Source organism: Musa acuminata, chromosome BXJ2-7 (genome assembly GCF_036884655.1).
Source record: "Musa acuminata AAA Group cultivar baxijiao chromosome BXJ2-7, Cavendish_Baxijiao_AAA, whole genome shotgun sequence".
Taxonomy (NCBI): Eukaryota; Viridiplantae; Streptophyta; class Magnoliopsida; order Zingiberales; family Musaceae; genus Musa; species Musa acuminata.
In genome coordinates this window covers 29,653,848-29,671,763 of record NC_088344.1, presented here as the reverse complement: position 1 = coordinate 29,671,763, position 17,916 = coordinate 29,653,848, and the positions used below count along the sequence as shown (strand labels likewise).

The 17,916-nt window shown below is 38.5% G+C and overlaps 2 protein-coding genes and 1 pseudogene across 2 annotated transcripts; 1 reads left to right on the top strand and 2 right to left on the bottom strand.

The window, feature by feature from the left end:
• Nucleotides 1-749: 749 nt before the first annotated feature.
• LOC135616190 (ubiquitin-conjugating enzyme E2 5B-like) lies at nt 750-1,817 on the bottom strand. Its single transcript, XM_065115379.1, has 4 exons — nt 1,623-1,817; nt 1,398-1,525; nt 1,231-1,335; nt 750-1,141 (listed from the first exon to the last, which is right to left on the bottom strand). The coding sequence occupies exons 1-4, from the start codon at nt 1,690-1,692 to the stop codon at nt 998-1,000; spliced, it is 447 nt and encodes a 148-aa protein (XP_064971451.1). The 5' UTR covers nt 1,693-1,817; the 3' UTR covers nt 750-997.
• Nucleotides 1,818-2,832: 1,015 nt separating this feature from the next.
• LOC135617514 (rac-like GTP-binding protein 5) lies at nt 2,833-7,436 on the bottom strand (annotated as a pseudogene).
• Nucleotides 7,437-10,178: 2,742 nt separating this feature from the next.
• Nucleotides 10,179-17,780, top strand: LOC135617512 (3-dehydroquinate synthase, chloroplastic-like). The gene is made up of 8 exons (XM_065117835.1): nt 10,179-10,660; nt 10,756-10,906; nt 10,996-11,163; nt 11,237-11,463; nt 15,222-15,345; nt 17,089-17,151; nt 17,227-17,370; nt 17,444-17,780. The coding sequence occupies exons 1-8, from the start codon at nt 10,317-10,319 to the stop codon at nt 17,573-17,575; spliced, it is 1,353 nt and encodes a 450-aa protein (XP_064973907.1). The 5' UTR covers nt 10,179-10,316; the 3' UTR covers nt 17,576-17,780.
• The last annotated feature ends 136 nt before the right edge of the window (nt 17,781-17,916 follow it).

Here is a 17,916-nt window from a genome sequence, read left to right as displayed (position 1 = left end):
ACGAAAACTATTAGCCTTTCAATGGTCTAAAAAACACCTATTAAGATCCGAATAAAACTGCACCTTTCTTAACATGTTAATCTTCCTAGTTCTTCCTCGAATGACTTATTTGATTGCATTGCATGAGATAGAGATTCCTTATTCATAAAGCAGTTTATTAAGATTTGAGAATCTAATTCTAGAATTACGTTTTAAAGGACATTTTGGAGTGTAAGTTTTAAAGATAATTCCTTCCCGAGGAATTATCTAATCTGATTGTCTTTGATATTACAAGTATTGGTCGTAAATAATAAAAATATATTTTTAATTTTTTAAATATTGGAAAATATCTCTACTCATTCACACAATGCATCCAACGCATAACCCAAACCAATTCGTTTAGATTGACCTTAATTACGCCATCATTTGACCCCCATAACCCATTCAACCGATCCAATACGAGTCCAACCAAGTGACATTTTACCGGATCGGGTACGGATCCTCAATTCGTAGATCCGATGCTAAGTATTTATTATATTTGGATGTCGGATCTCGTGGTTGCTTGTGCACTCGGGTCTGTCGTCGGAGGATCCGATCCCAGTCTGACACGATAATCCCCACAATGGAAATTTTGCCACCTCTCGATGCTGCATCGTAGCTTTTAGAACATTAGAGAAAGCAATATATCATTTATAATGAGATCTGACATCAGATTATTCTTGCAATGGAAAAAACTGCATGAGAACCAATAATCGAATCAGTCATGAAAGTGAACAATCAATCTGACTGATATCTGTAACAATTCTTTTTATTCCTTTTATATGTAATTTAGCAATGAACACAACTTTGTTTTATTCTACTCCAATCTTTATATATATATATATATATATATAGAGAGAGAGAGAGAGAGAGAGAGAGAGAGAGAGAGAGAGAGAGAGAGAGAGAGTCTTAATTCAACATGACCTACTAAAAAATGTCCTTAAACTTATTACATGACAAGAAGGATGTTTCTTGTGGCTCAAAGCATGGCATATTTCTGGGTCCAATTGCGAGCAGTAGATTCGTATCTTGAAGGGTCATTCTTGCACATATGAGCAATCTCAGGAACCAGTGGATCATCAGGGTTTGGGTCAGTGAGCAAGGAACAAATGGATAGCAACACCTGCAGTCAATCCATGTCACACATGAGGATTTTGATATGGTACTGATGTATGTAATCTCCACTGCCTATCTAAAGACGAGAAGATTTACCTTCGAGATGGTCAGTGCTGGACTCCACTGATCCTTCAGTATGTCCAAGCAGATGTTGCCATTGCTGTTGATGTTTGGATGGAAGACTCTGGTCTTGAATGCCACCTGCATGGATTATGTAAAGGTCAGTTGTTTGAAGACTGCAGTAGAAATAAAAGCTTTGATACCTTGGGAGGCTTGAATGGATAGTCCGGTGGGAAGTGGATGGTGACAATGAAGAGTCCACCTGCATAGGGGCTGTCATTAGGCCCCATAATTGTGGCTTGCCAATGGTACATGTCATCTGCCACAGGACCTGAGAAGAAGAAGGATTCAGCTGGCTGCATCAGCAGACCTCATCCAAACCTAAAGAACTCGATCATTCATGAGCTGAGATTGATATGAGAGTGTACCAGCACTGCAGGAAGTTGGTGGGTCTTTCTGCAGATCCTTGAGCTCCTTGATTATTCTCCTGAAAGCCATTCGCTCACCTCGAGTGGATCGATGGATGAGAGACAGACGTCTGATTCAACTTCACCTTGTGGCGAGGTAGAAGGAAGGCATGGGTGATATATAGGAAGGTCAGGGGCGATGAATGAGCTCTGGGCATTAGATGCTTGCGTTCGTCGACCATGGAAAGCAGGAGGGAAGGAATCACCATGATTAAGAACAGGCAAATCCTGTCAATCTGGATGGCCAAATCAACTCAGAACACAATCTTAGCAACAAGTGGACGAGTGGCGCCACCTTTGAGATATGCTTCTTTGCTGTTCTCTGCATCCAATGGTCTCATAAAGCTTCCTAGAAAAGATGGAGAAAAAGGAGCTAAAAAGATGCAATCTCACTTGCCTTTTTATCTTAACCGGTCCAAAGTCGATTCTCTCTCTCTCTCTTTGATTCCTCAGGCTTTATAGATGATAGTAGTATATGAAAGCAGTGGCTGTCATCACTGAGAACACTGCTACTGATGCCAACTTTAATAAAAGCTGTGCATCTTAAGAAAAGTAGTAGATTCATGACAAGCCAATTGAGTGAATGACAAGAGAGACCACGATTGGTGTCTTTTTGGATTCCCAACCATTAGATCTGAATGCAAATCCGTGGAAACTCGTCAATGGAGGATTACCTAAAGGTTTGGGAAGTGATATGATGATCTTATAACACCTGTTCTTTAAATATTCCTGCTGATCGTTACATGTATATATCAAACAGTGAGATAAGGATGAATAAAGCTGCAGAATAGTATGTTTTAACCCATGTTGGGAACAGCCCCACCCTGTTTTTGGCATCGGCATGCATGAAGCTACAGCCGAGACACTAAGAAAGGAAGGCAGAGAGGAAAACAGAGATGACAACACAAATTTTATGGCAGATAGAAAGAACAATAACTCCCAGATTTACATACAACTTCATGATGATCATCAAGCAAGCAGCTAAAAAGAAAGATACCAGCTGATAAAATTTATCCTCAAATCAACAGTAAATCACGACAAACAACCTAGTTTTGACACCATTAGGCTCTGATACTTTCACGGAACTACTAGACACACATTCATCAAACTAGCAAAGTAGAAAAGTCATTGGAGTAATCAACTTAAAGTACAATAAACTCAGTATACCACCTTGGCATAAGGAAAATGGATTAAACATTTACCTAAACATTAATATGAATAGGTCATCATCAGGAGGTACAAGCTTTGGAAGGTCAGTTACATATCACGACAAGTCAAAAGGAAAAGCAAATAACATGATACTCTGGGAATGCTGCTGACCAATTTGAAGGCCCCCCCAAAGGATGGCTGGCCACCATGGCCTTTTTCACAAGCTTGATTATTACAATATGGAACAACTTTTCTGTTTCTTCTTTTGCTTGGGTGGTTGAAGCACGACCTTGATGGCCGCATCAAATACCACCTTGACATTCTAGATCACAGCATTTTTACACCAAGCAGGGTTGCATCAGAATGATGAGAATGAATTCAAAAGATGGGTAAACACAAGGGGAGTGCATACTTGCTGAGTCTTTGAACTGCACTCTATGTACGCATCAGCACCTATTTGCTTCTGCAGCTCCTCCCCCTGGAACATTATGAGAGCCACTCTAATTATCATCGGCACTTTTACAGAGAAAATGTATAAATCAAGGTTCCGTTACACAGCAGACTAATATATTTTACCTGAGCAGTACTTATGGGAGCTGCACCTGGATGATCTATAAAGAACTGCTTATCATCACGAAGATCTGCAAACAAAACCCATCACGATATGAAAAGACTATAAAACCATATAACAAGTATCAAGTAGCATTTTTAAACATAAAAGAAGTGAGCAACAATTAAGTCCACAAAATAAGACAAAGATTGGCTTAACATAAATATAAAGCCAAAAAATAGAAAAGCTCAAGGTGCAGCAACAAAAATTAAAACCTCATATTGCAATTGGTAGATAATGGTCCAACTGCTTTGCTTGGGAAATGTGACTTTTATTACCCATCTCTTCCTAAATTGCCAGTTGAATTCCTTTATATTTGTATAAATCAAGCAGACTTAAGTATCTGAATACGAAACCAGAAAAAGATCCCTATGTTGTAAAGTGAAGACATAAATAAACTATGGCCATCCAGAATAATCATTAGAAAATATGCTAGTAGGAAACACAGCAGGAAGATCAATATTAACTCCATAATCTAGCAAAGAATCATGTACTGATGTGTCAAAAGAAAGAAGACAGAAATAGTCAATTCGGGGGAACATCAAAGATCAATAGAGAGAGGAGTAAGAAGAAAGGGTGAAAAGGCCAGTTGATCAATGAAAATTATTTCATAACTAATTAATAAAATACTCTTTTAGCAGCTGATACTGATATTTATTGATAGCAAGTGCAAGCTAGGAATTTTTGGTGCTAAAAGAAGCAGCTACTATTCTCTCAAACTAAGCCAGTTGACGACTTTTAAGTTAAAGCTAAATTGACATTTCTAATGAAACAAATATGTGCATGCTCCTTCCGTTCCTAGGATTCATAATAGTCAACGTAAATCATGATCATGCAGAAAGAGAGATAATCAGGTGGAGGCTCATTTAAGGATGGTTATCATATCATTGCAATCTAATTTCATAACATTTTTTCAGAAAGCAGTTATGGGAGAAAAAGAGATAAGTGCAGATGTGTTGATGGTATAAAAAATTAAAGCATGGATCCAAAGTTCAAAGAATTACAATGCAGAAGAATTTTACCTTTTTACCCTTAATTGTTTGCCTTGAGTATCCTTAATAATTAGAGCTCTTATCCCACAATAAAAGAATCAAATACTGATTTCTACAAACCCATCAACAAGCACTCATCTTGCACATTAGATGAGCAATTAAGCATGTTAAGGATGATCAGAGAGAGTACAGAACCAGTGTAGTCCAACTGACAGTTTGCTGGTCTGATCACTAGGCAGCAGGTGGAACTGGCTTACTGCCTAGGTTTTATACAGACAAAACATATGAAATGGTTTTGATACAAAATTTAGCTTTGCTGCATGGTTTAAGAAAATCTAGCCCGACAGCATTCTCACTAGGTCATAACATCCTTCATCTCCTCTATAGGCTTAGTTTATGATGTTGGACCAGCATGGCTTGACTTTTCAAAAAAGGCTTCCATATAGGGTTCAAAACTTTGCACACCTTTGCTTCCTGTTAAACCTAACAGTGGCAAAGAAGATAAGACAATAACAAAATAAGAAAGGAAGAAAATAGAGGAGAAAGATGTAGAATAGAAGCGAAAAAATGAAGAATATTCAACCTTAATGCACGACAAAAAGGACAACATAGAATTTTAACCAGTAAGTTTCTTCTTTCCTTAATGTTTCTTCAGTAAAATGATTTATATTGATACCAAAACATGATAGAACACCAGTCAGTATAGTGGTATCATCATGGTCCAACCGTCAGCCACCTATTAAAGGTTTCTGTTATTGCCATCAGGTGGGTAGTCAATCTTATTAGAGGTCAAACCATTAAACTTTTTGTCCTCTAGTCATGACTGCACCAATTCATGTTCAGTTCTTCATGATTCATTTATCTTCTAACCATACAATAGAGGATACAGTCATCAAGCTTTTCCTCGACTCATATTAACTACCACCTCAAAAACAGGAACTTAAAAGCAACGGAGCTTGAATTGTAGATGGATGCCCGCAAGAGGTAGGCTTTCAAGCCACCAAGTCAAATCGCAACACAAACGAGACATAAAGCTACAGAAACAGTGTGCAAAATATCAGCTGCGATGCATACCAATCTAGTGAAATTGACCTCAAGAAAAAAAACGGCAGCAAATGAAAGTTTACCAAGCTTTGTCCCGACAAGAATTATGGGAACACCAGGTGCATAATGCCTCAACTCAGGAATCCACTGCCAAAAAAAAAAAAAAAAAACAAAGAATCAGACACTCACAAATTTTACATTTTTCAGTAAAAAGAAAGAAAAAAGCTTTTAATAAAGATGTAACAAGCTGGCAATCAGTCTATTACCTTCTTGGCAACATTTTCATAGCTGGCTTTACTGATGAGAGAAAAAGCAAGCAAAAAAACATCTGCACCACGGTAGCTCAAAGGTCTCAATCTATTGTAATCCTCCTGGCCTGTTTAATCAAAGCATGATATTATAACCGGGTGGCCAATTCGAAGACAAAAGGGACACTGGGATAATCACACTGTAAACATCAGTAGGCAGAAGAGAGAATTTTTTTTAAGGTACCTGCAGTATCCCACAAACCTAAGTTAACTGTGTTACCATCCACCACTACATTTGCACTGAAGTTGTCAAAAAACTGTTGGAACATAATCCTGCTTATAAGATGAAGTACATAAATATCTAAATTGTTACTTCCACACATTTAGAGATGTCATATACAATAACAAGTTTGTCAAGGAATGATCATCTTGAATGAAAATTGTATCTGAAGAAGTCTTAAAACTAACGTGATGTGCCAAATTCAGGAATAGAGATTAACCAAAAAAATAACTTATGAAATGCATCACATTTTCACTTCCAAAAAGCTAAAAGAAATGAAATTTCAGCATGCACAGTTTAAATGCCATAATTAAGAGAATGGTATTGCCACATTTTTCCATCATGGCAAACGATGCAACATTCAACAGAAACAACCACATGCTTTTTGGATTTGAGAGAGGAAATAAAGCACCCAGTGACATAGCCAGCTACCCTCGCAATCCAGAAAAATATCAAGTTTTTTAAATGCAGTGAGGGACTGTTCTAGGTCACCTCCAGATCCTTTTTCTGATTTGCTCCATTGTCGTTCCTCGGTGAAAATATGGAAGATATTGAAATTTCTTCACGCTATGAGTGATCAGGATAAAAATCCAATATAATTAGTTCCGAAAGACGTCCGACTTAATTAATGCTTCCCCTCTTTGTCAAATGCACTTTTCTGATCAGCAATAACAAATTTAAAAAGACCAGCAATTTTCAGATCGTCAATCTATAAATTATAGTGTCCTAGCAATTTGAGATTATTTTTCTCGCAAAAACTCCTACCAAGTGAGAACAAGAGAAAGGGATGATTTTTACATATGCGTTCCATTAGACAACCTCAGTAAAGAGTGCAGTTTCCCTACACCACCAAGTTTCTCCCCCTTCCCCATTTTTAGACCGAAAAAGTATCAGAATCATCAAAGGAACAAAATCGGAAAATATCGGATTTTTCAGCACTGACCGTGGGAAAAGTGTTGCTGGTGTAGGCTATAAGCATGCAGGTCTTGCCAACAGCGCCGTCCCCCACCGTGACGCACTTTATAAAACTCGATGCGCTCATCTCCTCCTTTCCTATTCTCCATCCAAAGCATCAGGCACAGTAAAGAAAAGGAAAAGGAAAAAGGAGGCCTCCCTCTCCCTCTCTTCTCCTCGGCCTCCGGCTAAGTCACCTACCGCTGCTGCTTCAGCTACACCTCCGCAACCCATCCCCCGCAGCCAAATCAAAGACGTCGGCCATTGACGAGAAGGCGGCAAAGCAGAAAGGAGCAGCGGATGCCTAACCCTAATGCGAGACAGTCCAAGAAGGGAAAAGAGATGAATCTACAAAAGGGATCTCTTTTGCTTTCGCGCTCGAGATTGAAGGCGAGAGGCGGCGCCGAGAGAGAGGAGGGCCGGGAAATCGTGAACTTGAAGCGGTCGCCCTGCGGCCATCGCCCTGAGGCCAACTACTTTCTCCTCGACAATCCTTTTAACTTTTAAGCCCCTCTAAAGTTTCATATTTCACTAATTTGGAACAATCCTTTCGAGTCCTTTTAACTTTTAAGCCCCTTTTAAAGTTTTATATTTCATCATCAGTTTCATATTTCACTAACTTTGTAACAATCCTTTTTAGTCCTTTTAACGTTTAAGCCCCTTTAAAGTTTTATATTTCATCGTCAGTTTCATATGTCACTTAGAACAATCATTTTAGTCTTTTTAACTTTTAAGCCCCTCTAAAGTTTCATATTTCATCATTAGTCTCTGAGGATTCACCCTCGGTTCTCGTCAGAATATCTCAACAAAGATCATTTTCCTGAACAATTAATATCTTGATAAATAATATTAAAATAAGAAAAAAAAATATTTTACTTAATAATAACGTAAGAATTTTTATAAAAGAGTTTTTACTTAATAATAACTTAAATACTTCCACGTGATCATAATAAATTTTTAGAATAATAGATAAAAAATAATCAAATATTAGATTAGATTTTTTTCATTTGAGGACTTAACCTTTTATAATTCTCATCTAATAAAGAGGAGAAGTTACCTATTGAATGTAATGTCCCTTATGAAGAAGGGTAAAAAGTTACTTGGTGAGGATGCAACTACTGCTTATGATTGATGAAATTGACTCAACCCACCCATCATCATCTTTCATCTTTAATAAAGGTTAAGTTTTTAGTCTTGAAGTTTATCTATTCTTCTCTATTGTCACTTTTCTTAGATTTCTTGATGTTCACTATCTTTTTCAGATAATTTTCGAACAAAAACTACGGTACCATATCCCTAACACTAAGCTACTTTATCATATTATAAATTCAGTGATCTCAATAAATTCACCGTTATTTCGTTTGACTTATATCTAAAATTGTCCGTAACAAGTTATCTAATCATAAATCATAATTAATTGTTAATTGATATCTATTGATTTTGTATATCATTATGTTGTAGTTATAAATAAATGATACAGGAATTATGGATATATATCATTATTTAGTAACTAATACATCATCTTCACATAATCAAAACATCGTCATCGTTGACTCGACACATCACCACCATCTTACTAATACGTCAACTCTATTTAGTCAATGTGTCAACCAACATGGTGCAAACTAGAAGATCGATTCGACGTTACAAAGCCAACTACATCATTAAAAATGGAAAGTTATCCCATACATTTTGGGTTTGATGCTATATTGTTTATATTTATGATCAATGAAATCATGTAATTACCTTGAACAAACTCATGCAACACTATATAAAACCCTCAAGTTGTCTCAAGTTCATCACTCGATACAATTCTTTAAACAATAAACTAATTTAAGTATCAAATTGATCAGAATCCCCTTTTTTACATCCTCATGTCCCTCCCCGTGTGGTGACCCTCTTAGTGGAGATTTTTTTTTTCTTTTTATATCGAGATGACTCCTTGAATCAAAAAATTATTAATAATATTAGGATATATTGTCTTATAACAAGATGACTTTTTGATCTTAGGAATGCTGGTTTTAAGCTGCATAAGTGAATATATAGTCTCAACTTAGGTCGAACAATTAGAATTTGACTTAACATATGTTAAAATGATCTAAACATAATGACATAAATAAATGCATGATATTTTAGACATTGCCCTGTTGTTGTTGTTGTTGTTAATAAAAAATAAGCAATGAAAATAAGATTTAAATGCAGAATCTTACAAAAAAAAATTGATAATAATATTATTAGTATATCAAATAGAGTCTAATTGTTGGATTAAGATTAGACACATAATTTTCTACAATGTGTTTTTATATTAATCGACTACTTAGGCTCATATTCACCCTCTCATATGACTAATCGAAAGAATTCAATAAAAATCCTTTGAAAACTCTCAGAAAAATTTAGTGCACAAGTTCATATCACATATATATTATTATTTATGATCGTACTACTTCGATAGAATTGACCGATTAAATCCCACTCGAGTACACAAATATTGAAAAACTGATAGATCAATCTGACCCATCAAAACCTAATTATGGTACTAATAAAATGAGTTTAAAATAAATACATCTATATTACTATGTATATATATATAATTACATCTAAATATATCTAAGTTAGATTTAATGTGAATTCAAGTACTTAGATATTTAATTAGCTTCCATTTGTGACAAGGTGAAGTGATACGTACTCCACTTGTTACTCATTGCTTAATATAAGGATGATAATATACTTTATTTGACGATCTTAAATCGAATTAGAACAACTATCAATTGGATTTGGGATCGTTCTTCTTAAATCCGATTTAGGAACTCGAGAATCGAGATCGAGATGGATATCAATCGAATAACAAATGCCAAAGTTGATCGTCGAACGGGTTTAAGAACTTTGTTAATTAGCCATGATTTGAGTTCCGGTAGAGAGCAATTTGGAGGTATTCTGTCCGAACCCAAATCAGCCAACCCAATCTACGGGTCGGTTCGGATCGGGTTCGTTTTGACCAGGTTGAACTCAACTAAGTAGCCAAGTCGCAGGCAGCATTCGGCTGCCACCTACCGACCGTCGCTTTCCAAAACTTAGTGACCGCATAATAATTTCCTATGCGAATGTTAATTCCAAGCAAGCGCTCACGATGCCTTCCGCTCCGAAATGAACGGTCGGATCCTTCGTCCGCATAGAAAAGCGCGCACGTTCGTCAAATATTTCGCACGTGCGACGAGTCATTCGCAGGCGGCGGTGTTGGTCCACCTACCCCGCCCTGCACCCGCTAGCTAGCGGTACAACTCCAACGAGAGGCCGAGCGGGGAAGGAACGGTGGTGGGCTGAATCGAGAGCGAAGCCCTCCTCTTTTGCCTCCCTACTCCAAGCCCCGACCTGTACTCCATGGCGACGTCCTCTGCTCCTTCGATCAACTCCGCCGTTTGCCCGTCTGGCAATATCTCCGTCGCCCCTCGCCGCTCCCTGTTTCCCGCTGCCGCTTCCTTACCTCTCCGCCGGCTTGACCTCCGTTCCATGTCCTCGGTCCCCTCTGGTCGTTTCAAAGCGCCCGCCCCGATCTCAGCTCGAAGCCGATCCAGGATCTCGGCGTGCGCCTCCGCGGTCATGGAGGAGGCCACGAAGAGGGCCGATTCTAGGGTATCGACCGTCGTCGATGTCGATCTCGGGAGCCGGAGCTACCCGATCTACATCGGCTCTGGCCTGCTTGACGAACCCGATCTGCTCCAGAGGTACCCGCTACAGGATTTATGTTATTCTTCTTTCCTGATTTCCTGGGTGTTCAATTTGTTTTCTTTTGTTTGAGGATATCGAATGGTTGTTTTAGGCATGTACACGGAAAGAGCGTCCTGGTGGTAACTAACACTACAATCGCACCGCTGTATCTTGACAAAGTCGTCAAAGCGTTGACTCATGGAAATCCGAAGGTTACAGTGGAGAGTGTGATTCTGCCGGATGGGGAGAAGTACAAGAATATGGTTGGTGCCTAGGAAGTATACTCCTCGTTTTCTTCTTTCTATTCTAGTCTGGTTCTTGTGGAATTGAACTGTCTGGGGAATTTGTGTAGGAAACACTGATGAAGGTCTTTGACAAGGCCATAGAGTCTAGGATGGATCGTCGTTGTACATTCGTGGCACTTGGTGGTGGTGTCATTGGCGACATGTGTGGCTTTGCTGCTGCTTCCTTTCTTCGTGGTGTTAACCTCATTCAGATTCCTACTACTCTAATGGCTCAGGTAATTGCTCAGCATATAAATTTATGGTGTTAATCGGTAATAGCAAATTTTATATGATGTTACGTGAATTCAGGTCGATTCGTCAGTTGGGGGGAAAACTGGAGTAAACCATCCCCTTGGGAAGAATTTGATTGGTGCCTTTTACCAGCCACAATGCGTGCTAATAGATACCGATACTCTGAACTCATTGCCGGATAGGGAATTAGCATCTGGTATAGCTGAGGTTGTGAAGTATGGACTTATTAGGGATGCAGAGTTCTTTGAGTGGCAGGAAAAGAATATGCAATCTCTATTAGCAAGGTAATTGAGAGTTTCTCCTTATTACAAGTTACTATTGGAAATTTCATGTTTCCTTTACTTAATTGAGTGATTTTGTCTTGTTGTTTGTTTGTTTTAAGATTACTTTGGCATTTGTGCTTTGCAAATCATATAAATCTTGTTACCCTTAATTGAAGGAATTTGTACATCTTGTAATATGACAACTGAATTATGGTGGTAGAACAAAAGAAACTAGTTAGTGGATATTTATATATGGTTTTATACAAATTCATCTGCTTCTAGATTTGGAAACTTCACTTGTTTTCATTTTCTTTTTGGGACAATGGGCTTTTTTTTATTCAGTTTGGGGGTTTCTCAACAGAGAAGTGCCATGAAAAGCTAAAATAGCATACTACAACTGTGGATACATTAAGAAAGAAAAAACAATTGGGAAAAAAAATAAATAGATTAAATTCCATCACATCTCTTACTTTCACATGGAAAATTTAATTTTGATATGCCAAAAATACATGTTGCTGATAATTTTAATTGTTAAAAAAAAATTATTCTAAGAAGTATGAGTTAGGATCGTGAATGGGCACTAAGCGCGGAGGGGGGGTAAATTAGTGCTTTCGTAAAATCACGTCGGTTTAAAAATTTCGTTCGATGAAATCGTATAAAAAGGATGTTTAAACTTAAAACATTTGCAAGAGTAGTAATGAGCAGGTAAAGCAGTTGTAGAATAAGTAAACAAGTAGAGAAAAGGAGGCACACCAATTTTATAGTGGTTCAATCGTTGTGACCTACATCCACTCCCGATTCCTCTTCACTTGGGGCCACCGGCTTCCACTACCGATCTTCTTTCCAACGGACGAAGATAAACTATCCTTTTACACTTCTTTTTCTCATTTTCATGGGTTTAAGAGATAACCTTTACAACCACTCATCCCTCTCTTAAACTTCACCCAACACTTAGAGCTTGAGAGGAGTTCTCACAATATTACAACAGAGTTTTATTTCTTTTTTGCTCTCAATTCTTGTGTAAACTGAGCAGGAATGAGTGGGGTTTTTATAGGCCCCAAATGGATTCAAATTTAGAGCCAAAAATTTGAATCATCGGGATTTCGGGGTACTAGCGATACCATCGACAGTACTTTGTGACATTGGGCGGTACCACCGTCGAGTCTAGTGGTACTATCGCCTGACACATTGACACTGGGCGGTACCATCGCCTAACACAGTCTGGAAGACTGTGCTTGGGCGGTACCATTGTCCAGTCTGGCGGTACCGTCGCTAGACCTTGCGACAGGACATTGAATGGGCCAAACAGCAGGCCCAATTCAACCTTGATTCAGGCTCAATTGGCCCTTAATTGAGTTGGCTTTATTTCACTTCAATACCGACTCAATTAGACCTAAAACTACTTCGATTTAGACAATTATTACAAAGCATAAATCACATGTTGTCCGACATGTCATCGATTCATCTGACGCTTCGTCCGACCCTTTGGTGCATCGTCCTCTCCTTCGGCATATTGCCCAATCGGCATGTTGTCTTCCCACAGCATCCGATTTCCTTGGCGTAATTTTCGATCTTCTTGGCTCGATGCCCGAACTCATGGCACGAAGCCTTCTGCCGACACATCGATCGATCCTTCGGCTTGACATCCAATCTTTTGACATGTTATACTTCGGTCCAACATTGATTCTTCATACTTTAATTAAATTGTCTCTCCATGATCGAAGCTAGTCTTGCGTCACTCAAAACACATATTAGATCACAAACTTATCAATTGATTTCATAATCAAAATCTGAGATTCAACAGTATGCATGCTAATTCTAAGATAAATCAATTGTTGTCGGCTTAAGGTAAGTGAAAATTTAGTTGTTCATATCAAGGTTCTTAATTTCATACCGTACAGGAGTATCGAGTTCACCTCGGCACGATATAGTACGAGTATATCGAGCGGTACGTTCTGGCGTATCGCTTGGTGTGTGTGTGTATATATATATATAATAAAAAAAGTTAAAAAATAAAAAAGGGATGACGTCATCTAGGCGACATCGTGTCGTTTCTTCTCCCGTGTGGGGAGAAGTAAACCTCGAAGCCTCGATGACGTCGCCGAGGTTTCTTTGCTGGAAGTTTCTTCTCCTCGCGAAGCCTCGGCAACGTTGTTGAGGTTTCTTCTCCCCACGCCAAGGCTTCTTCTCCCTGCGCGGATTAGGAGAAGTCACTGATGATGCCGAGGTCTCCCCGCGAAGCCTCGGTGACGTCACCAAGGTTTCTTCTCCCCACGCCGATGCTTCTGCTCCCCGCGTGGATTAGGAGAAGTCGATGACGGCATCGAGGCCTCGCCGCCTTAGACGAGGAGGAGGCGATATCTCATCTGCGACGTTCGGCGAGGGAGGGTGACGACGGATCTGGATCGTTGAGGGAGAGCGGCGCTGGATCTCTAGGTTCTCCCTTTTCTTCTACCTCGGCTAATACTGCTCGGTAGCGGGCGACGACGATCGAAATCGACCCTCATTGACCGATTTCGGGTGGTAACGGGGCGAAAACAGCCCCAATCGACGGTAACGCCCGGTAGAGGGTGGTTCGTGTACCGGTCTGTTGGTGGACCGGTATGTACCGCTCTGTACGAGCGGTATCATTCGAAATTAAAAACCCTAGTTTATATATCCTATAAAATATAAGAAGGAAGTTCCTACATGCAAATCTTGTGAACTGGGCAAAAAGATCAGCTCATACATGTGATAGTTTTTGCCTGATGAGGTAGGCTCTGTCTAAATTCCTGTTCTAACCTTCATTTGAAACATCTTTGAGGTAAACAAAAAGATATCAGTTTTGTAAATATTTATGAAGCTTTAAATAATTAGCTAAACTTGCCCACTTAAGTTTCATTTGATTTTCATTTTGGCATTGGAAAGGATACTAACATGTCCCACTATGGAAACTAGGAGCATTTGGATTGATTTATCTTTCAGTATGGTGGCTTAGCAAGTAGGTAAACTTGCCCCCTCATCTAAATCCTAGTGAGTATTTTAAATAATTAGCTAAACTTGCCCACTTAAGTTTCATTTGATTTTCATTTTGGCGATGGAAAGGATACTAACATGTCCCACTATGGCAACTAGGAGCATTTGGATTGATTGATCTTTCAGTATGACAGCTTCTGTCTTGCTAAGATGGTTTACTGCTTATTCACAACTTGTTATGCCAATCTGCATACACGTTTTAATCCTTTACATAATTGATCTTAAGCTTGGAGAAAGTGGGAGGACTGATTTAGGTACTAAGTTCCAACTTAAAAAGATTGCATGAACATGGAATATCATGGAAATATACATTGGAGCATTCCATAAAGCGTTGTTACTTAACAAAAATGACTACAAAGGATGCATGTGGCTGATCCAAAATAGCTTGACTTTTTTTACCAATGATTATCTACTATTATTTGCAATGTTTATCATCTATTTATTTCTGACATCTACCATAGCTAGCACATCCGACAAAGGAAACTTTCAATATTTTTTCAGAACAAGTGAAAATGTAAAATGATGTTTAGTATGCCTCCAAACCAAGGACAATGAGTGTGGGCATACTTGTTTCAATGCAAGAATTGCAACTTCTTAAATAACTACATAGCTCTCTTGTGTTATGTTTAAGCTATGGTGTAACTTTCATCTTGGGCTTTTGCCAAGTAATCAATGATATTATCAGTTGACAAACATTAAGACAATCCTTGCATGTGTAACTTAGGTAGTCTGAATCTCCTTACAGATGTTCAATGTTGTTGCAGAGACCCAAGTGCCTTAGCATATGCTATCAAGCGGTCTTGTGAAAACAAAGCTGAAGTTGTTTCCTTGGATGAGAAGGAAAGTGGCATGCGGGCAACCCTGAATTTGGGACACACATTTGGTCATGTGAGTCTTGAATTTACAAGCTAAATTTTCTACTATCTTCTGTTTTTAACACATTTTTACTTGATAGTTATGCTTCCAGATATTTTTTTCTTCTTTTACTATCTGAAGTGCTAAGGTTGTCACTTCTATTGAATGGTGTAAAGCATATGAAATTTGATTTACAGCTTTCTTGTCCAACTTGTTACTTGATATGCTAGTAACAGACAAACGTCATACTGGCCAAAATATACATTTCTATCAAAATGGCTTCCAAACTGAGCCATCAATTTTGTATTTATTCAACATATAATTTGTTGTATTTTGCATTACAAGGTGGAAAGAGCTTCATCCAATTGTAATTGTGCTGTAATTGACAACTATCTGAAAGCTTATGATCATGGGATTTCCATCAATGACTACACAGAAGTAAATTAAAAAGCAGTTTTGCTCCCCAGAAGCTGCAGTATTTGTTGCAAGAATCTAAAATTTGGAAAATGCATAGTTTTCCTGTCAAGGACATGTCTGATCTATCCCTGGACATCCCTTTAACAAATTTCGGACCCAAGATAAGTGGAAAGGAATTTTACATGACACCGATGCTCAATGAGTAGGATATGGTCCATGAATCCATTCACCAGAACTTGAAATACAAGTTGAAATGGACTAGACCATAAGTTTGTATCATGTTTCTTCTCATCTTTTGGGCAGAGCAGCAGCAGTGCCCTTTCGAAGACGAGTCCATAATTTTCCTGCTGAAAGAGTTTGGTGGATTTCTTTTTTTTTGAGCAGAGCAGCCATAACTTTCCTGCTGAAAGCCAGTAGCGCCCTTTCGAAGTAAATAAAAAAACAGTATTGATCCCCAGATGCATCAGTATTTGTTGCAAGAATCTAAAATGTGGAAAATGCCTCTTAGCTAAATTACTTTTCAGATGATCATAATGTGCAGTTTTCCTGTCAAGTACATGTCTGATCTATCCCTGGTCAACCTTTTAACAAATTACTGACCCAAGATAAGTGGAAAGGAATTTTACATGACACCGATGCTCAATGACTAGGATTTGGCCCATGAATCTATTCAACTGAGCTTGAAAAACAAGTTGAAATGGACTAGACCATAAGTTTTTATCATGTTTCTTCTCATCTTTTGAGCAGAGCAGCCAGTAGTGCCCTTTCGAAGAGGAGTCCATAATTTTCCTGCTGAAAGAGTTTAGTGGAATGTTTTTTTTTTCAATTTTACCGTCAGTGGTCTTCAAATTCTGTTTTTAACTAAAAACTAACAATTGGAAGTGACAATTCAACTAAGAAATCCTAATGCTTGGTTCTAATATATGGAACAATTATATACGTGGTAAAAGTTCTGATGCTTGGTTCTAATATATGGAACTACTGTATGTATGCATGGTAACAGTTGTCACAATAATGATAATATCTTTCTGCACATTGATGGTTGTCTCACTTTTCTCTTTTGGACTTGGTTATGGTATCATCCATTTTGTGTGCCTCAAAGCCCTTTGGAAAGAAACTAATGCCAAAAAGAGCAATTGTGTAATTTGGCCTATAGGAATTGAATTATTAAAACATGAAAATTGTTTAAAGAGAACTTAGAGAAGTAACCATGACTTGGACCTAACTTAATACCATTTAGCGAACCTTCATTATCCATATTATTTTTGCTTTTTCATTTGCCTTGTAGATTCATTAACCTTATGCTTGTCGTTCATAATAATCTTGACTGGTTGTTTACTGATTTATTGTTGTTCTTAGGCTATAGAAACGGCCTTCGGCTATGGGCAGTGGCTCCACGGAGAAGCAGTTGCAGCTGGAACGGTGAGGCATTACATGGACTTCTTGTTCTCATTCCCTTTTATCTTGTTTTGACAAGTATACTTCATCGTGTAATAGGTTATGGCAGTGGATATGTCACATCGCCTAGGTTGGATTGATGATACTATCGTGAAGCGTGTTTTTAGCATCCTGCAGAAGGCCAAGCTTCCAACTCAACCCCCCGAGATGATGACTGTGGAGAAATTTAAATCTGTCATGGCAGTAAGTATCAGATAAACTATCCTTTTTCTTTTTAGGTAGCTTCCTGATGTTAACTACAATTCCTTGATCACAGGTGGATAAGAAGGTGGCTGATGGATTGCTGAGGTTGATCCTTTTGAAGGGTCCATTGGGTAGCTGTGTCTTCACAGGTGACTATGACCAGAGAGCACTGGATGAAACTCTCCGAGCCTTCTCCAAGAACTGATGGCTGGACTTGTTTGCAGTTGCAGTCACTTCCATGGGGCCGTTTTTTGGTAAATCGAATCAGCTCTTGCATCAAAATGCTCGTCTGAGTAAATTTGTTCGAACATAAATAAGTCTCCTTGTAAACAATGTATGAAATAATGTATGTTTGTGTGTGTGAGAGAGAGGGGTAATCAGAAATAATGTATGACTTCTTGGTTACCACATGTTTGACATGTCATTCATTCCACGCATGCAACCATCTACTCGAACATTCGAAGGGTTGATCTATCTACTTCCTCCAGAAGCATCAGACGGTTGGAACTCGATCTGATGTTGGGTTCGATTCGAAGCCTGATCAAT